Genomic DNA, 22,087 nt, shown 5'->3' with positions numbered 1-22,087 from the left:
CGAGGAGCTTAGCAAAGATTTTCGCATCCGAATTAATAAGAGATATGATCCCAATTCTTCTACCGGTTTGCCCTTTTTTGGGAAAACCATGATATTAGTTCGATTCCAAGAGGGAGGTACCACCCCTCCCTGAAGTATATCATTAATCAGCTCCAGAAGAACTGGCGTCAGCAGGTCCCTAAACATTTTATAGAACTCGAGCGGAATGGTGTCCTCGCCCGCCGCCTTGCCATTAGACAAAGACCTGATTGCTAAATTCAATTCCTCAGGTCAGCAATATTCTCCATGCTCGAGGTTTGAGATAAGTCCAAAGAAGGTAGAGCACTTTCTTGTAAATAATTCATGACCACCGGCTGATTGAAACTACCAGACTGCTTATATAAACTACCATAAAAGATCCTAAATTGCTCTGCTATGTCGTCCGACTTCGTATAAGTGATACCATCTACCCCATTAATAATCTTAATATGCGATTTAGCCTTGCGATCAGCCAATTGATGAGCCAATACCCTGCCCACCCTTTCCCCATATTCATACTGCAGAGATCTAAACTTAATGAAATTATTGGCGGCCTTTTCCTTCAACCCTCTATTAAGTTTGGCTTTAACTTCAATAATTTGGGTATAAATTAATGGCTCATTAATATCTTTTGAAACGATTGCCCGGGCATGTTGCTGCTCCAGTTCGGAGTATTGCCGATGTTCATTACTCAGTTGAATATTATTGGATCTATTTTGCCTAACTATAAACTGAGTGGTAACACTTCTGACAAATGCTTTTAGACAATCCCATACCAGCGCGAGAGAAGTATAACGATTATTAACAATATATTCATTTAGGGCCGAATGCATATAATCAATAAAAGCCGAATTACTTAGAAGATGCCAAGGAAATGAAAATTCCCTAACTTGACCATGTCTAGATGAGCCAAGATAAATAGAAAGCATAATAGGATTATGGTCCGAGGTTACTTTAGGACATACGACCATAAGTGACTTAGACAAAAGCCGACCAGTAGTAAAGATCATATCAATCCTAGAGTATTGTTTATGGGGATGAGAAAAGAAAGTAAATCAAGGACTAGTAGGAAACAATATTCTCCAGGCATCATCCAGTTGATGGATATGTAATAAGTCCCTTATTGCATCCCTAACCCGGACCATTCTAGCTCTGGCAAGCGCATTTGTGGTATTGATTTTTTTTATCTAAGATGCAATTGAAATCACCCATCACGATAAGGTCCCCAGCCCAATCCAGGAGTTCAGAATTCAGATAAGAAATAACCTCAGGACAGTCCGTATTAGGGCCATAAACCATACAGACTGAAACCTTCCTACCATAAATAAGGAGTTGCACAATTGCCCACCTTCCCCGGCTATCAGCAAGAGTTCGCAATACAGTGAATTTAGAAAATGTATCCTTTAAAAGAGCGACCCCCCATATAGAAACTGTCTGTGAGGTACATACAACCAAATTATAACCAAACTGCTTAAAGAAATTTCTATCTTGATAAGACACGTGGGTTTCTGCTAATCCGACTATTTGAGGCTTGAATCCTTTGAGCTCTTCAGCAACCAATCGCCTTTTACGGGCTAAATTCAGCCCACAAACATTCCAACTCATAAATTTAACTCTAGACATTCCCAACCAATTCTTTTTCTAAAATACTGAATGATTCTTCCCCCTCACATTTCTCATTTATAATTTCAGCTATTTCCTGCGCCATTTTGACAATACCGTGACTATTTAACCCCACCAAATCCTTCATCCCCCTTAGACCAACCCCAAACCCCTCCCTCCAGTTTCTTAAGAAAGGAATCACCCCCCCTTTAAGCTGTCCTGACCCGACAGCATAGGAAGGACGCGTCATCCGCCCCCCCCCCCGAGACCACCAACCTACCAACACAACATACCCACGCCATCCAATTCCACAGTGTATTTTCCTCTTATAGTAGATGCCACCTAAAAAAAAAAAAAAAAGGAAAACAAGAACATCAAGCCTAAATCTTAACTTACATTGATTATAATAATCAAGACTCAAGACTTAGGGGTGGATTACCAGTTAGCAAGCGCTATTTTGGCCTCCTGTTCACTTAAGAAAAAATATGAGCGACCATTCTTGATCACTTTAAGCCGAGCAGGCTCCAGCAGGAAGACTTGAGAACATAAAGGCTTAAAGGAATCTATAAGTTGGCGAAACTGCCATCTTTTCTCCATAGATGATTTACACAAGTCTGATCTAACAAAAATTGATATACCTGAAGAGGAGCCGCTGGTCTAGCTTTAAAGAAAATAGCCTGGCGAAGTAGAAAATTGCCCAAAAATACCAGAATGGGCCTTGAAAATTTTGTTTTAGCTTGTAAGTTTGATTTTAAGATTAATGGGAGACGGTGTGCTCTTTGAACCTGTGTGTCCAAGTCCCAGTCCCCCAAATCCGGGAAGGCTTTCTGAAATAAGTCCACAACAAATGCACGAGGGTCAGAGCCCTCCTTCCCTTCTGGTACCCCAAAAATCCTCAAGTTATGTCGCCGTTGTCTGTTTTCAAGATCATCGATCTTTAGCTGCATAGAGACCAGCTGCGACTCCTGAAGGGTAACTGATTTGATAGCTTGAGTATTAACTTCCTCTACGTCTGTAACACGTTGTTGCAGCTCAGTAACATCCACTGTTAAATGCTGATGTTGGTAATGTGCTTGTGCTTCTGCTGTCTGTATATTTAGAGCCTGCATTATGTTAGAAAGAGAAGGCTCCTCACCCCCACCATACCGTCTGTCCAGCTGATTCTGCACAGAAATGTGAGTTGAGGCAATTTCTGCAGTAGCCTGAGGACCTTGGGGAAGGGGGGAGGCAGAAGAGTGAGGTCTTGTAGATAGATTATTGCGCTCAGCTAGTATTGGACCCTTAGAGTAGTGGAGCGTCCCATCAGCAACATTTTGACCATAGTCAGTGCACTGGCCCTCGATTGAGGCTTGTACATAGTCCATAGTGGATGTATCAGTAATAGCCATAGTAGAGTTATTAGGTGATAAGAGAGCTGAGGGGGAGGACCGGCCGTAGCTGCCAGTAAGTCAACCGGCAGATCTGAACTATTCCGCAAAGAATGGGCGTTTATACCTCCCAGACCAGAGTTGGGTAATCTGAAGACAATGTTTCTAACTTCGTTCTTTGATGACACCCATTTGCGTAGTGGGCTCACCCCTGAGCCAGCCTTGCAGGAGCTGGTGCCCTTCAATCGACCAAAAACATCAGTGATTTGAACCACATTGCCAGTACCACCTCGACCTTGGCCTCTACCACATTTACCAGATCGATTTGATTTCAAACCCTTAATTTTCGGAGTATCACCCTCTGAGCCATGCACAGCGCTACTGGCCCTGGTGTTAGCACCTCTGTACCCAGGGGAGCCATGATTTGTAGGAGAGAGCAACTCCTTGCCAGATTCCGTAGGTAGGTTCATCTGCTCCTCAGAGCCCCCAATCACATTATCATTGTCAGTTACTTTTCCAGTGTAGGCAATCAGATAATCATGATCATTACATGGGCTTGCCTCCTGTCTGGTGCCATCAGAAAGCTCACCACTTATACTGTTGGGATCCTCAGCTTGAATGATGTGAGCAGGGACTGGCAAATTCACTTCGACTACATCGGCAAGTAGAGGAGGATCAGGAGAGGCCAAGCCAACTGAGACCGCTGAACCCACCCCCGCAGCAGGAGATTCCAATCTTGAAATATGAGATGATATCTCCATACCCCCCCCACCCCTCATTGACCGCGGCGTTGAGGACTTCAGCCATCTGGGAGGGAGGGGCAACAGATTCAGAGTCACAGGACCGAAGAAGTGCCGTAACTTTCCCCGAGCGCAGAAGCTTTAAAATAGGCTTCCCCACCTGAAGATCCGTTGGTCTAACTAGAGCATTATTGCCAGATAGGGCTCTCTGTGGCAACATTACATTATCAGCAGTTGAATTAATCGTGGAGACAGTCTCACCTCCCAGGCGCTCCCCTACTGCAGAATGAGCATCATTCTCTGCTTGTGCCTCAGCTCGCACTCGGCGAGTTGTCCGTGGAGGGGCCATGACTTCCAACTGCTCCCCTAACAGAGTCACAGATTCCCAAGTCCGCACGACGCGGCCAACACCTCCACACCTGCCCCCAATCCACAGGATACCTGCAGGCCCGTCAACGGCAAGCCGAGAGGCCCGAGAATCCAACAGCATAGGCGGGGCGAACACTCCAAGCGGACTCCTAGCTGCGAGCCATCTCGCTACGCGAACGCCGCGAAGCACACAGCCGACACACCCCAGCCGGCACATCCGTGAACCCGCAGCCTGGAGGAGACACGAGATGAGGCCCTCTGCACCGGGATGCCGAGAACCGTAAGTATATAGATATCGCTTCAGAGGTTTAACTGTGGCATTGTTCTATTCAGCTGCATCGTAATGTAGGAAAGTAATCACATCGGGCGCGGATGCAGCACGGCAGGCATCTGACCCCGGAGAGGGCGGACGCGTCCTTCAGCGGCGGATACAATCCGCCATCTTCCTTTCTCCCGTGAGCTCTTCACAATCCCCCCAATTCCTAATGATCACCTAAACACCTGTATGTGCATACTTATATACAGTGAATACAGCAAAAGTGAGACAAAGGTACAGAAATGTTCATACATATAGTACACATATTCTGCACTAAGGCTCCTTACCATAGACTCCTTTGTCCAGCAGAAGTAAAAACTCATCCACCGCATTCCTCTTCTCCGGTTCTGTGAGGTCACAGCTCCAGCAAGATTGTGGCCTTTCTCCCTCCCTAAAAGAAAAGCTTATGACGACATGGATTTCACAGAATCACTATGGGGAAGAGTATGGCTATGCCAACAACACTTTTGGATTCCTTTTCCAATACAGCCATGACTGGAGTTTGTGGCTTAAAGGACACTGCTTTCAACATTTGTACCTGCGCTCTCAGATAAAATACTGTTTTGTTGCAGGCCATTACGAGGCGATCTCTTAAAAGGCACAATTGTAATATAGCTTACATACTATACTAGGAGGACTACATTATGCCACAGATCTCCTCAACCCATTAGAGGCAATTGAATACTGTGCAATAATTTACAAATCCCAAAAAGATTGCAGCTATATTATTTCAATTCTTCTCCTTGATAAAAGAAGGTCCATGGCTATAAAATTATGGTGTATCATACACAGTATTTAGAAGAAAACCCCTTTGCACAATGTATGCCTCTTTTCTTCAGGGAGTTTGGAACTGTATGGTCAATCATAGTAAGTCCAGGTAGGACAGCATTTTGACAATGCCGTTTGGATAAAAGTGCATAGAGGTAGGACAAAATTGATAGTGTTGCCCAAGTATACTCTTGTGCGTCTGAAAGCATCCACTACCATGATTTCTGGCAGAAACAAAAGTAATGGAAATACTCTCACCGGCTTTCAACTGAATATGTATTGATATTGGAAATATGTGATACCTGGGTATCCCAGCTCTTATTGAAGAGATCTTTTAGAGAACAATTGTCAGCACCTGAAGGCCCCCCAATTCCTAATGATCACCTAAACACCTGTATGTGCATACTTGTATACAGTGAATACAGCAAAAGTGAGACAAAGGTACAGAAATGTTCATACATATAGTACACATATTCTGCACTAAGTCGCCTTACCATAGACTCCTTTGTCCAGCAGAAGTAAAAACTCATCCACCGCATTCCTCATCTCCGGTTCTGTGAGATCAAGAAGAGAGACCACCTTGAAATCCAGCTGCCTCAGCAGGTTGGTCAGCTCGTATACGTCAACCATTGGCGCCTGGAGTTGAGGGTGGTTCCAGTAACTCATGTTTCCAATCAATAAAGCTACTTTGTCTGTAGCTGCAAAGAATACCAAAACATATATCAGATACACCAAGCATTGAAAACAAACCATTTGAAAAGATTGTAATACTGAATAATCTCATGTTTGAAATATGTGAAAGGCATCACGAAATGTGTTCAGACATGCATAGCAAATCACAATTTGGAAGAGTTGTCTTTAGGGAATCCCTTCTAAATTGCAATTGCAATTTGATATCATATGCATCAATGTTTTGTAACTGAAATCCAGTTGCAAAACATTGAAAATTTACAGATTCCCAAGCTGGGGTAGTAAACGGTTTGCAAAAAAGGAAGCTTATGTTAAAAATAAAAAAAAGTTTTTTTGCCACTTTTAAAGAAACCTTTTCAGAAAAGAAGTATATTTTTAAACCCATTACCGTTTGCTTACAATGTACTTTATTTAATGGGATCACAGAGACACAGGGATCAAAATAGAAGCAATTTGTGACATAACTCATTAATATTCATGAGGTAGGTGGACTGGCACCTATTCTGAATGGAAATTTTGCAACCCGACCTATTAGTATGCAAGTTGGTTCACAAAATTCAACACTGGAATCAAGCCTATATTTATTACGGGAGATAGCTCTTGAGATCGACAAATTTTAAGCTTGAGTGAAATATATATCCTGCTCTGAAAGATGGTTCTCCATAGGCTTGGCGTGGTGTTCATTTAGAAGTTTATCTGGATTAGTCCATAAACGTCCAAACAAGAAGGTTTTTTCCAAAGGTCACAGTGGTGGTCATCTCTGAAGCTTGGATGTCTAATGCCTTGGCAATGCCTTGGCCAGAACACATTTTTCTTGATTGATGGCAAGAAATGTCACGTTCGCTTTTCTGTAAACTAAAGAATATTTGTAATCTGGTTCTTGTATTATTAAAGTAGCTGTGAAGTTCAATGCAACAAGCTCATCTACATTAGTGTTAGTAGTGCAGAGGCACAGCTGACCTGAGTAAGAAGAAAATAGCCCAGAGGAAGAATAGAGAAGACATTCTCTTGAGTATATTTCATTCTATCATTTTACTGTCAAAAACTCCACGACAAAGCTTCTGATGAGGTCATTTTTCTGATTTTTCCCTTACTCAATGAAGTAAATAATCCTCAATAGCATTTCCTCTGTTGAGAATAAAAAAATTCTCTCAATATTTAGCAGATATGGGAGACCCTATGACCTCTAGTATGCATTATGCACAAATGTATTATAAATTATAGTTCATACCAAGCACCCCACGCCTCTAATCCAGTCATTAATGTTCCTCCCCCACCTACAATACCATGATACTATTTGCAGCTAGGAAGCGGTCCGGCAAATCAAGTCAATCAATAAGCCAAAAGAGAGGGTTGGATTTTTTTTTTCTCAATGAGTCGGCGCAGTACATCACGATGACCACTAACTGAAATCAAGATGGCAGATGTTATAGAACAGATGGATGAGAAGATACTATAAGTATTTGCAATTAGTTCTCTATTGTGTTTGCATACATTGTTTTATAATTTTACAGCTGCCTCTTAGAGGTAGTTGAGTATTTTGTTTTGAAGGTGTCTAGATCAGGTGAATATATCGAGAGACAACAGGAAGAATAAAAAACAGGTGACTAGATGTGCAGGCCATAAACAGAGACATGGAACAAAGTCAACTGAAATTGATGTAGAGTGAGGAAATTCATGGATGGGCTAGGACTTCAATGGGTTGACACAATACAGTGAAACAGACGTTGCAAATGGGGACAATGGGAATAGGATAGTCAGTGTCACAGTCATGCTAGGGGGGAGAGAAGGAATGAATAGTTTGAATGACAACTGCAGGGTAAATAAGACTGAACAGGGAACCAGGAGGGACTCTAGTAGGCCAATTAGGAAATGTGAGCTGTAATAAAGGTAAGAAAAGTTAGTGGTAAGGATCAGACACATCCATACCACAGGATGCCAAACTAAAATGCTGAAGTTGGACTGAAAAAAACAAACCATGTGTTCAGGTCTCAACTTTTGTTCTGTGCTAGTCACGGATCATTTATTGATTCACAAATAGAATTGAATCGTTCATCACCCATGAGCCATTCAACAATTACATATGGGAAATCCACATATACTTTGTAGGACATGATGATGTGAAAAACACATGCTTTTGAATACTTACCAAAGGGTCTGTCATTTGATTCATCTAAAAGAAATGTTTTAAAATATGGCATGTCAGCAAATAATTATCCATGGAATTTTTTGTCAAATATCAAAGTTACAACAAAGCTACTAAGTTCAAAGGTTTACTGTGCAAATTACAGAAATTATTCATGATTCAAAAACGGACACAGTAAAACAAGATTTTGAAACAATATGGTTAATATATGGCCATACTCTAGAATAGTACTTAATGCTGACATCTTGAAACAGAATGCATATTAAGGTTCTTAAATGTCATATCCAAAAATTAACAATTGCTGCTGTTAATTGTAAATCTACTCCACTTAAAAATTGTATTATAACTTCAGTCCTGACCTTACTGTCCAACTAAGATTTAAAAAAAATATTTGTTTCTATTTGCATGCAAATAAGGACTACCACATATACAACATAAAACAAAAATATGGGCTACACAATGTGCATTATTTTTGTACCATCCATTGTAGGGTAGTAAATGCTTCTAGTGTGACAAAGTCAGCTAAAGAAATTCAAATCATAATAAATTTACGTCACAACTAAAGCTATAAGGGCACGAATTAACACTTAAGTACAACTCGCACACAGAAGTCTATATTCACAATATATTTGAGAAGTTAACTGTTCCTAATTTGATGGGCAGCTCAAATTTCTTAGGTTACTTATCTTTCCAAGCACCATTCAACATACCATACTAGCTAAATAATCTTAAATATACTAGTTAAATGGTTGTGACCAGTTTAGACGCTTGATCTTTAAGAGGTATGTTGTCTAAAATAACCCTTTTTGTCGAACGATACTCAAGATAACAATAGTCCAGGCTATCTAAAATGTTACACCCAATTGAATAAACTGGTAGAAGTTGTTACGTTAACCAGTTTTACTTACAGAAGTTAGATTTCTTCATATATAAACCATGGCGGTGTTACTTTTAAAATCAACATATGAATTGAATGAAGTGATGTACCTAAGATTACTAATTCCATTAATAAAGTAATATGAAGGATAACACCAATGCTGATGGCACTACTACAACAAAGTATCTGTAGAATGGAAAATGCAAACTAAACTGTTTACCATTCATCAACTTAAATCTCAAGGATATTTACGGTATCTTTCAAAATAAAGTTCTAATTTCAACCTTTCAGACATAGAAGGTGCATTGGCCCCGTGAACGATTTAATCAATTTTGAAGCAGTACAACCAGTAATTTGGACTAAAATGCAATACAATACATTATTTAATAAATCATTATTATATGCATGTTACTTAATAACACACAGAAGGAGATGGGTTTACTGCAAGCAGATTACATAGAAGACTTTTCGATCCAATAGGTGAACAGTTGCATTAAGTTACTAGAGGTTTCAAAACCGAGGGTGTAACGGTATGGTTATGCACACTGCAAAACATAATACAGAAAATTGCCTCTATACAGACAATGAAATAACATCACTTTGAGATGGAAAAGTGACCCACCCACAATTGATTCCATTGACAAAAACGCACTGCTGATTGTTTAGTCTAAGCAATGGGCAGGCTAACCATTCTGAGTTCCAGCTCCACAAGATTAAGTTGTATGATATTCCTTCATCTCATGTCTAGACTTCAGGCCATACAGCCACATAATTAATAGATCATACTCTTTCTATTTAGTGTGTATATTGGCAACATAAGACTTATCACTAGCCATACATTCTACAATTGTAGATAAAGCGCAGTCTTTTTGTCACTTTTTATGTTATACTTTTTCATATCTTTCAACTACTCTGCAGTGTTTCAATTCACTACATTAAGTTTTCACCCCTTAACCAATGCTAGCCCCTGAAATGTGAAACCAACGTAGTTGTTTGGAGCTAGGTGACTGCACATTTCTTGAAATGTTGCACAAGAAACTTTAATGGATCCAGGTCACTGATCAGTTGCCTTTGTGATAGTCTCTTACATGGAACCAAAACCCCAAAGTCTTTGAGGCACAGATAGGCCAGCAGTTCCTATTGCAGCTTGTTCTATGCAGCATGTATCCAGAAAAATCAGGTAATTATCCTCAGTAATGTTTTTTCTGGTGGATACCATCAACCCGCAGAGTCCTTGCCTCATTCATCTAGGTCCTGAGCTGAATTCGGAAAAAACTTCCATAGCTCCTACACACTGGTAAGTGGCACCACAGACCTCCATTGTGACTCCACCCCCTCCTCCCCGCAAATGTACTAAAAGCCAGTAATTTGCCTGATGTTTAAGTCTACCAAGCAAATGCCTCACCTACTGAATCAATACAATACCATTCCCCTTCCCAAGAGGAGGTGGTTCTGAGGTGATATCTTACACCAAGAAGCCCTGCAGGAAATAACAAGCAAAGCAATATTGCCTGCGAACCCGAGAGTCTATGCAATAGTGCCGGGTGAAAGAAAGGGTGGATATGGAGGATGGATTGACAAAACCTGAAGCTTGCTAAAGTGCTATGCAGAAGTGACTGCAATACAGAACACAATTTTCATTTTTGGAAGCTGAAGAATAGTTATTAAGAGGCTCGAAAGGCGAACACATCAAGAAGGTCAAGAGCCGATTAAGGTCCCACTGCAGCATAATAACAGGAGCAGGAGAAAACTGATATGATAGTCCTTTTAGGAAATACATCAGAAAGGGATATTTGTATGTATTTATGTGGTATTTCTACCATGCAAACCTTGCCAAAAGTCAGCATAGCACTGTACAGGATCAAAGACAAGCATAAAGTCAATGATTGATAGGAGAGGTAGATTGTTTGTGGACAGTTAATAGAGTGTAATGCAGTGTTCCTTAAAGAATTGCATCTTCTACTCTTTCCTAATTTAGAGCAGTATTAAGGGACTCCTTATGGAGATGGGATGTTGATCTTGATCCTCGGCGCACAGATGGAAAAGGACTGCTGCCTTGTTTTTCCATTTTATTCTTCTTAGTCTGTAGTCTAATAGTGTAATTGCCATAGGTGTGCCGAGAAGCAAAACAAACAGTGTGCTTGTCCAGAAGATAAGCAGGATTGCTAGTCATGATGGACTTGTAAATAACGAAGCTGGTTTTGAAGAGGATGAGGGCCGGCGAGGCAATTAGGTTCTATCAAGACGGATGTGATATGAACATATTTCTTCAGGCCCAGGATGAAACCTGCTGCAGCATGTAGGGTGCCATTAAGGGGAGTCATTGTTGAGTCTGGGAGGCCATACATCAGTGCCTTATCACCATGTAAATGTGAGAATACGAGGGCTTTAAAAGCAGTTCTGAAGTCATTTTCTGTAACTAACTGTTTGGATTTCTTAAGAAGAGAGAGCTGGTACCAAACAGTCTGTGTTTTTTGGCAAAGTGTTCCTTGAGGATGAGGTTGGTGTTCAAGGTGAATCCAAGTGACTTGGCATTTGGTGGATGTTGGGGTTCAAAACTTTCAAGGTTCATGTCATTTAGCCACTAATTGAGTTTCTGGTTTATTGTTCTTGAAAAATAACAGGAATTGTCTCTTGGTTGTGTCGACCTTGAGGTAGGTGCTGGACATCCAGGTCTCGGTGAAGTGCAGATGGTGTTTGAGGCTTTGGATGTCCAAAGTAGAGGAGACTATCAAGAAGAGATGTGTATTGGTGAACCTTGATGCTGTTATCCGTGAGCAGATGCCAAAGCAACTGCATGTACAGCTTGAAAAGGAGAGGGGACAGTATGGAAACATGGAAGAAACTGTAGGTGATAAGGATCTTTTGGGGCTGGTCGGCTGAAAAGGTAAGAGGAGTAGCTGTGAATCAGTGAAGGACATTGCTGGTGAAGGCTCCAGGGTGCATTAGAGGGGGGATGGTTGACTATATCAAAGGCAGTTGAGAGGTCCAGCAGGCAGGCAGGGGTCATTCATCTTCATCTGTGGTCAGGAGGGCATTGTCTATAATAATGTGTAAGGTTTCAGGCTCCAGCTGCAGTGTGATCTGAAGACATACTGGTAGCCAAGTAGAAGATATATGGCATTAAAGTGATGTTGGAGTTGAACATAGACTGTTTTTGCTATGATCTTCCCAATGACTGGTAGGTGAGTGATGGGTTGACAGATGGTCAGGTCATTAGGGTCTAGTATAGGTTTCTTAAAAAGTGGAGTGATTTGGCCTTTATTGAAATCTTCTAGGAAGATTCCTAGAGTGAGGAAGGCACTGACATTGATTTGAATAATGCAGGCTGATCAGGTAAGCAGTAAAAGGCCAACAGGACCATTAACCCCTTCAGCGCGGCGGGAATTCCCCCGCGGTGCTGAAGGGTTCGAGCGCGGGCGGGGCCATGACGGAATGGTTCCGTCATGAGCACAGCGCAACCGATGCTCATGACGGAACCGTTCCGTCATGGGCATGGAAGGGGTTAAGTAACCTTTAAATATTCCCAAAAGAAATCCTTGCTGTGCCAAAGATAAGACAAATGACAAGCAATAACAGACAACCTTTGCCTGTAATAGTTCAACAAGCATCTCCTCATAGCAAAGCAAGCCCTCCAACCTGAGTACATGGATTTGGTGGAAGGGCTGAATACAGCCAGTATGATATCCACCACTTCCACTAAAAAGGTCAAAACCTCCTAGTTGGTTTCACTCATTGTCGGTGCATGAATGTATAGATTGTGAAGGTTCTCTTTCTGGGACAGGAGTTCCCTTGCAGTGCAATACAGATGTTCTAAGCCAGAGGTCTGGGGTTCCACTCCCTTTGTCCCCAATCTGGGGCCAGGAGAAAGGCCTGTATTCAGTTCCAAATCACGTTCTTTAGAATGCATCTCCCAAGGAACATGGAGGAGGGATCGGAGTCACACAAGATGCAGGACACTGTTTTCGGAGCTGGACAAAAGGTCTACCAAGGACATGCCAGACATGGTGAAGAACCATTGAACCATTTGTGGGTGTAGGAACCATTTGTGATAGTCAAGATGACACCCCCTAAGCTCATCTGCTCGTTCACTGAGGAACCCTGCTAGAGGACTTGCCAATAGTAAGATCCTATTAGCACTAGCCAGAGCCTAAGCACCCCTAGACAGAGAGGCAGCGAGCCCAAGGCACCTTCACTGTTGCAGTAGCAAATGGCGATCATGGTGTCAGTGAGTACAAGGCTACATTTAGCCCTGCTTAACAGTAGAAATACATCATTCAGAGCCCACTGTATGGTACAGAGTCTCAACAGGTTTATGTGGCAGTGTTGCTCCAATAAAGACCAGACACCCTGGATTTTTACCTTATCCAGGCTACTGCCCCGGCTGAGGGATGATGCATCTCCTACCATTGTCACCAATGGTTGGGGACAAAGCAAAAAGTACTGGTGCACATAGGATTGGTTTTTGTCAAACACCACTCAAAATCTCGAGAGAACTAATTCGGAATGCAGATCCTGACTGCGAGAACTACCAATGATGTGCACACTGCAGGCCTGCATTCCGTAGAAAACTCCACATATTCAACCAAGTGAAGGTCACCTGTAAATTGTAGGAGGCTAATGAGCCTATCAACCACAAACTGCTGAGGATGAAAGAACAGCTGTCAGTTGAAAAATCAGATAATATCTTGAATGTCTAGGGCCCATTGAGGGGTCAGGAAAGGCTTTCAAAACAACAATTTCCAGCATGTTTCTAATGAAGGACAGTCTCTATGTTGATTAGAGGCAGGATTTGGATATATTGATGGCAAACCCCAGGTTGAACAGCAGTGACATTTTGCTTTGCAAGTGGGCAGATACTAGTTGTGGAGAGTTGTTGAAGTATACATGAATTACTGACCTGTGAAGATGGGCCCTGACCTTTGGTAAAAGCAGAGAATCTGATGTAAGAGCAAAAAGAAGGCCCAGCACAAATCTGAGGTATTTCCTGTACGACTGAAAGACTGTTACATGAAAGTGTGTTTCCTGCAAATCCAAGAATGCAATCCAGTCCTCATTGTACAATACCGAAGCCAACGTCATCATTTTGAATTTCTCCATCCTAGATGAATAAGTTTAACTCAGCGGATCAGAATCAGGCACCATGAAGTACTGAGAATCACACCTTAGTCACCATTCTGCTTCAGTCACTATTTCGATCATATGAACAGTACTAGTAAAGCTGGTCATCTTTGCAAGCTCAGATTACAGGCAATTCTTGTTTCCAAACAACTGCTATACTTCTTCATGAAGCCCTAACCCTGGAGGGCTTTAGACTCGCAAAAAAAAAAGTCCTTGAAATGCTTGGTCTATTAAGCAACATCACAAGAACTTTCCAATGATCTAGGTATACTGCATAAGTCAGGGTTGCGGAACAGTTCCTACACAACGTGTCTGTTGTGAGACAAATTATCAGACAACCCTCATCTACTCAGAAGACTGCAATTTTTCAAAGTTCTTATTTGGAATGTTCCACTGACAGTCCTTTAGAATCTATCCAGAGAGATGTTTGGACTGTAAAGGGTCAGAATAGTCCCTAAACTGTTAGTCCACTTAGCCTGAGAAAGTTCTGTAATGTTTGTGTCTTGTCCCACTAGCATGCTGTACAATCTGAAATCCTCAGGCAATTCTTGCAAAGTCATAACTGTATACTGGCAATGCAAGAACAATACAGGCACCCAGATTTCCAAATAGTTCTTAAACTTAGTATCCACACTAGGAGTCTCATAACCAGACAGTTGATAACAGGATCTCCAGATGGTCTGAAGAAGATCTTGAATTGCCAGTCCACAGGTTTGTGGTCCCTTCCACACTTTCTGTACTGGCAGTCCTACCTAAACCATATAAGATTACATAGATCCACACTTTAGGTGCACAACCTAGGTCAACTGACCAAGGACCTGCTTACAAAAAACCCAAGGATGCGGTGCTACTATAAGGTCATCTACTGAGGTTCTATATGCTACTTTCAGTAGAGAAGGAGCTTTCAAAAAAAGTAAATTTAAAGAGACTACTGTGTGATAATGGTGAGTGTTCCATGTGTTGTATTTATCGTACATGAATATACCAAGTGAATACCAGACATTGCGTATTTTTATATATTTTTAGAATTTTCTGTGTGGAAAATGTTCACTGGTATGCTGATGAGCTTCACCTTTAAAAACTGAAGCATCCATTTTTTTTCTTAGTTGCCTTTAACAACTAAGAAATCATTTAACAATGGTCTGATCCAGCTTTTGTGCACAGGAGACATTTTTATGTATAAAAAATAAAGGATGCACTAAACTTCAATTCCCTGAAAAGGGCCATATAAATATATATTTTTTTTATTTTTGGCAGTTCGAAAATTGTGAGTGCACAAACTTCTGTCCGGTTGGTAAAGGCAATACTGCATGTAGTTGGAAATCGCTTTAACAGAGGCAGAAATACAAGTGTGATAGGTCTCAATTGCCTTGCGAAGAGTCACAGTAATTTTGTAAACTTATTACTTACCAATCTTTGTGAAGTAGGTCAATTCATCTATCAAAACACAAAAAGAGAAACTATATTTCCCATAATATGACCATGGGGTACATTAAATAACCAAAGAAACCACACAAAGCAAGACAATTATTCCAGGTGCCATAACAAATGTAAAAAACGCAAGCAAGCAGAATGATGGTGGATGGTAACTTTTTCAACACTTTAGGTACAATCAGATTAACATGTATGATCTTAAATACTACATATGACAGACCCCCTGTTCACAAAATAAAAATTAGCAAATCTACATAAGTATTATAAATGTCATCTGTTAGCTCTACTTTTTAATTCCAGACTTGCACCTCTCTCTGCGCGATCAGTGTGTCAATCAGATGATAATTTTTGCTCAAGACACAAACAGCATACACAAATAACTCTGCATAGAATAATGTTAAATTCTAAATAACTGCAATTCATTTAATTCCCACTGCAGGTAGCCGAATGTCTTTAAATTGCAAGCATTGTATCAATAAGTTATCTACATTATTTGCTTTTTTACTAGTTGGATTATAAAATAAAGTAATAAATAAGGTAATTCAAGTGTCCCTCAAATGTAAAGAACATACTTCTGTCCGTGCTTTATTTCTATTGTTAGTTTTTCTCTCTCAATTATCAAATGTAATAGAGGTTGCGGTAGCAAATGTCAACTCACACGGCACCATCATGTGTCACATGATATCAGCTCCTTTCACATGGTCACCCAATGAGGAGCTGATATCACACAGTGCCAGACAATGTGCATTGAAAACTCCCGCAGAGAGTTTTTCCAGCTCAATTCTGTGTAAGGCTGAGCACAGGTGATGTCCATCATTGTTTTGCAACCTCTCCGGGACCACAGCGGCTGCCTTTGAAGCCTTGGTTTGTTATTTGTTTAAGGGGATTAGCGTGGCTCACAGCAGGTACCCACAAAGTTCTGCCCCCTCTCATACACCATGCCACTTTAGAATCAGGTTTATAGCTAGTCCAGTGATGGTCTCAGTGCCCCTCCCCTCCCGTTCTCTCCTCTCACACAGTGTGTTTTATTTGGAGGTTGACAGGTCTGTGATAAGCAAAATGTATGTGTGTTAAGAGTGAATAAGAGAGAGAAATGGCATTATGATTATGTTAGACATCAACAGTTTCATTAACATTTTCAAATACCTATATACACTATTAAACCCACTACTGGAGAAACCACCGGCTGACCCACACACCCCAGCATATGCTTAACATATCAAATCTATTATTTCTCACTAATATCTTGGAAGGAGATGCAACTTGCCAAGTGCAAGACTTTGTGAACTCAATTAACAATCTATATGACAGACAATAAGAATTTAGAACAGGGAGAGGTATTAAAATCACAACAGATTCAGAGGACAATATCACCTCCTACGATGAGGTTAAATATTAAGACAGCTTATTGATATGTATGATAGAAAAATTTACTAAATAAGCACAATCGAAAGTAAATAGATGCATAATGGAGATATAATGGTGTGATCAATAGGCATAACAAAATAGTTGTAATGTGTTAATTGTGGATCGATACGTGTGTGCAATAAAATAATAAATACGAATAGGACAATAATAAAGAAATAAAAGCCACATTTCAGTGCAAATCACTAAAAAAAATAACTAAATGAAAATAAGGTCTTCAGAAACCTTAAGCAAGACGGCACATACATCTCTGCACTTTATATTGGTATAAGGGTGCACCAAAAGAGACACTGGGAAATGTTATGATAAACATTCTAAATAGATAATATCTACACTTTTGCTCTCCCTAATGCAGTATTGCCTAATAACTTATTTCCAATGCCGTTGTATATGTAAATAAATGTACAGCTATGGAGATCACCCAAATGTCATATCTTGACACATGCACTTTGACGAGTACTAATAAAAGCTATTCTGAGCTTGATGATCTTAGTTTACATTTTATTTCTACTGTATTCCTCTATGAATTCTGTAGCAACATTTTTGCTGTATTATCCCTATACAAATTTGCGTTTTAAAGCTAAAAAAATAAGAAAAAGCCAGTGCTCATACTGTTATTTGCATTTGTATACAATTCTGAGTCTTTATATTTCGCATTTTAAACAGAAATTCGCTCGAAATTACCATTTATGGTCAGTTATAAAGAAGCCGCTTTTAGTAACCAGTCACTTTGCGATTTTAACATTTTATCGGCCTCTCTGTACAATATATTATAGTTTTTATTAACAAAAATAAACTTACTTTGACATGGTCTGCAGCAGCAATAAAATGTGTGTAAGCAAATATCTGAACTCTAATATAGGCCTTGCTACTTAGATCTTAGTGAACATAAAGCCAGTCTGCTTTTAAATTCGAGCTGATTCTCCTTTTAAACACAGATTCAGACAGCTTTAGCAAGTCAAAACAATATATGTGAGATTATGTATTGGGTAATTGTGTATTATGGTCCAATACAGCAATCAAGGGGGTACTGGTACCCTCATAAACCACAAGACCGAAGGGCGATTTGTTTGGAAATGTTACTAGAACCCCTCTCAGTCTCACTCTGGGGAAAAACTCTGCCATTTCAAAAGCGACAACATCAGCCTTAAACGAGCAATGGCAAATCCAGTACGATTGGCTTATAACTGAAAGAACCTCATCAATGACTGGAGAGTTTAAGCACTTAATTACTTATCATGCATGCACTCACTCATGTATCCATTCACTCTTGCAACCATTCATCCACCCAGTGATTCATTCATGTACACACCCACTCACCCATCTACAATACTTCACAGGCACACAATCAATGAGGAGGCACTTTCATTTATAAGCCGGGACTATAGGATTTCCCAATGCTTGTTTGAAAGGAACTGCTCTGAAGCACACATTGGTAGATTTGAGTGGAGGGACATCCAATTACATACAGTTTTTTTCACATACTGTCATAACGAACAATTACATACATGATCATTCTGTTTTACATTTATGGTAGTGTGTGCACACCAATGGATGTAAAAAGGCAGAAGGTAGACTGGCATAACTGTACTTTCACCTCCAAGTTTGCTTGCAAAGTACGACGGATAGGTAAAAATGAAAATAGAAGACAACTACAAGACAATACCTTTACAAATTGAAACAAAATATACACTTTTTGGAAAATAAATATTCCATTTCCTAATATTAATAATATTTCATTATCCATTATTTCTAGTGGATTATTCTTTCTTGCTCATTTCAAATTGATTCCATTACGTGCCATCCTCTTGCACTAATATCTGTTTCTTTAAGTTTTAGATTAGTCCTAGAGTGGAGAACTTCTTTAACAGATTAGGCACTCACCAAAAAGCTGATTGATCACAGAAAATGTACAGAATGTCCAAAGCTAAATTGGATACAAATTCACTTGGACTTTGACACATTTCCCCATTAACCCCTTAAATGCTTTGATCATGAGAGAGACACATTTTGAAAAAATCTTTGGAGGCTCATTTCCATAAGAACTGAAGGCATATACAATTTCCGATGCAGATCATGATACGTGTTTTAATACTCGTGTCATTGTTGTTTCTCTGTAATCTTATACTTCATATTTGATATATTTTCTCAAATACAGACTTTACTGAGAAGAGATCATATTAAAATAGCGCATTGAATCAACATACATCTGTTTACCTATTACACAACATATAGATGGACTAGGAACTACAATTGAGCTCGGATTGCTCTCAAATGAAACACTCTTTTCTACCATAAGTGATGACATTAATAATCTCATATCAAAGCAAATGGCACAAAATAGAAAAACATTTGGGAAAACACATGTTAATAACCAGCACTTAGGTTCTGCAATATTAACCTAGACAAGCTAAGGCTCTATAAGCTGCTTGCGGTTTTAACTACAGACATGAACACTTGGAAATAAACAAGATGAGACCAGCCAGGAATGGAACACTTTGACATACTGATGGCCTAAATGTTGCTACGAGTTCACAGTATTTCATTATTTTAAAAATCCAAATAATCATAGGAAAGCACTTGTCAAATCTGTTGCCAGGAAATTGAATAATGATTTTACCTAAACTTCATTGAAACAATAGAGGTTAAGCAATGCACTTTGTCAAATCCATCAAAAATAAATGAAATGATAGAGGAAGCAGAAAAGGCCCGCTTATAAATATAGCTGGTCTTTGTTCCCCCAAACCTTTTGACCTCACCCCTACTGTTTTTGATGATTCCGTTTTTGCTGCCCTAGGTCTTTGTGCACTTTACCACTGCTAACCAGTGCTAAAGTGCATGAAGTCACTCCTTAAAACATGGTAACATTGGCTTATCTCCAATTGGCATATTTCATTTATTTGTAAGCCCCTGGGAAAGTGGTACTTTAAATTGCCATTTCGACCTGTCAAAATAAACCTTTTGCCAGGCCCAACCCTTCCTTTTTAATATATATAAGTTATCCCTTGGGGACGCCCTAAGCATCCCATAGGGCATTGGTGCAATTTATTTAAAAAGTAGGATATTTAATTTGAAGTTTTACATGTCCTGCTAGTGAAAAACCCTTATATTCATTTTTCACTACAGAAAGGCCTACCTCTCGCATAGAATAACATCTGAGTTATCTTACATTTAATAAGCTGCACCTTCCAAATAGGCACACAGGTAACCAGTTCATGTTTAGTGTCTTTGGAATTGTAATGCAAAATCCTCTTTTATGGTTCATAATGGCTCAGCCATTTAGTGCCTGCAGCCTGTCTAGTGGTCACATTAGAGGGTGTAGCTGACCGATATGCTGTATGTATTCCTCATAGACAGCCACACACAATAGCCTAGATGGGCACATCAACGGCAGGATGGGAGGGTGGAGCTGGATACAGCCTAACGTCCACTTGAATAGGCTCTGTCCTTCCACACAAAGGGCTGTGTACCCTGTCTGGGGCCAGGGCATGGGAGGTAGGAAGCCTGTGAACTTCAAAGGGAAACCTCTAGAAGCTTCTCCCACCTCAAAGGAAGGCGCAGGTATAAATATTTGACCTCAAACACCAACCCTTCAGTACACTTCTGGATCCGTGAATGCCCTGCCAGGAAGGGTGGCTGCTGCTCTGAAGGACTGCTGCCCTACTGTGCTGACCAGCTCGCCGCTTCCCTTTTGCCTGGGTGAGAACAACTGGATCTGCATCTGTTGAACCCAGCACCCCAGACTGACTCCTAGGGCTAGTTGTCTGGCTGCTGACTGGACCCCGGTGGGACAGAAGGCTCCAACAACCTTGAACCCAGCACCTTGACTCTGCAACTTGTGAGTCCTACCCTACCAAGCAGTGCTACCTCGGGCTTGGACTCTTGGAAGTGGGTCCTGAAGGTGATCTGCCAGCACATCTGGTGACCCAGCAGAACTGATTCATCTCCTCTGCTGCGCAGCGCAAAATCGAGCATCACCACTCTGCTGAGAGAGTTCTCTCAGTAGAAGGACTCCACATCAACCTCGCAGCCCGCATCAGAAAAGTCGCTGTGTGAAGCTTTCCTGACACAGACCGTCACATCGCAAATCTCTCGTGCTTGGCAGCCTCAACGACAAAGCAGGTTTTCGCAACTCAGCTTAACAGCTCTTCAGAACAGACACATTGCCTCAACTGCACGATGCATCCTCGATGCCGGACTTCGCGTTGCTGGCCCTCATTGACGGGATTTGCAAAGACAACGCAGGACCTCGCATCGCAGCTCCTCTGAGCGAACACATTACCTCAGCTGTGCAACACATTCTTTGCGCGGGATCTACCAAGCCCCCAACCAGTAACCCAGTTTCTTACAGGTTTTATTCTGATATTAACTTTTCTTACCTGTTGGGCCTAGCCAACCCCAATTTGTTTGATTGTAATGTCAAAATCAGTTTTGTAAGTTCTTTTCCTTCAGCAACTGATCTGTTTCTTTTCAAAGTAGGTCTCATCTTATTGCACTGAAAGCTTTCTTAATGCCCCTAACATGTGAAGCTAATCTCCATTCTGGACATGTACTGTACATAAGTTTTAGTTACATGACACAGAACATATATTGATCAGTACTGGAAATATTATCTTAAAGTCTTGTTTTACCAATGGGAGAGATCCCTCTAAACACGGAACCCCTAATCCAACTGCTCTAAGGTACTCTGTTAGAGCCCAGCAGGCAGTAGTCTGTTTCAAGTATTACAAAATGTGAAATAAAAGTCAAATGAAAATAATTGCAAATGCACATTTCCACTAGGGCTATGTTAGCAGACTGATTGTGATGCAGATAACAAATGGGCTACACATGAAGGAGGAGGTGGCATGGAAATGTTCTGCATGTGCAAGTTTACACACATACAGTAAAGGGTCTCTGCAGTTCCTAACGGGTGAGTAGCGCGCTTTATAAAACCCCCGATTGATTGATAAGCCATCAAAGAGTAGAAAAGTTCATAAGTCATAGACTTCAATTTAGAACTTTTCTACAAGACATTTGTGAATTGAGCCCCTGCCAATCCAGCTGAGAACTTACAAGTCACATACCCAGAGATAACTCACACAAATACACATACACAGTTATACATTTGCTTTAAAAATGTAGATATTAAATGCAAGCAAAGCACCATAACCAGCTCCAAATAACCATGCCATTTTAATCCATGTGGTTCAGGTGAACCTGTATAGACATACA

The 22,087-nt window shown here is 40.6% G+C and overlaps 1 protein-coding gene across 4 annotated transcripts in view; it reads right to left on the bottom strand.

The window, feature by feature from the left end:
- MALT1 (MALT1 paracaspase) overlaps window positions 1-22,087 on the bottom strand; it is a 597,152-nt gene that overhangs the window by 210,833 nt on the left and 364,232 nt on the right. For all 4 annotated transcript variants that reach the window (XM_085630418.1, XM_085630393.1, XM_085630403.1 and 1 more), the window contains 3 exons: window positions 15,425-15,451; window positions 8,020-8,043; window positions 5,675-5,878 (listed from right to left, as the gene is read on the bottom strand). In XM_085630418.1, the coding sequence (XP_085486544.1) occupies window positions 5,675-5,878; window positions 8,020-8,043; window positions 15,425-15,451 (255 nt within the window). The remainder of the gene's footprint in view (window positions 1-5,674; window positions 5,879-8,019; window positions 8,044-15,424; window positions 15,452-22,087) is intronic.

The sequence above is a fragment of the Triturus cristatus genome, chromosome 2_1, assembly GCF_964204655.1.
Source record: "Triturus cristatus chromosome 2_1, aTriCri1.1, whole genome shotgun sequence".
Lineage (NCBI taxonomy): Eukaryota > Metazoa > Chordata > Amphibia > Caudata > Salamandridae > Triturus > Triturus cristatus.
The sequence above is the reverse complement of the archived record's forward strand: the minus strand, read 5'-3'. Positions and strand labels throughout refer to the sequence as shown.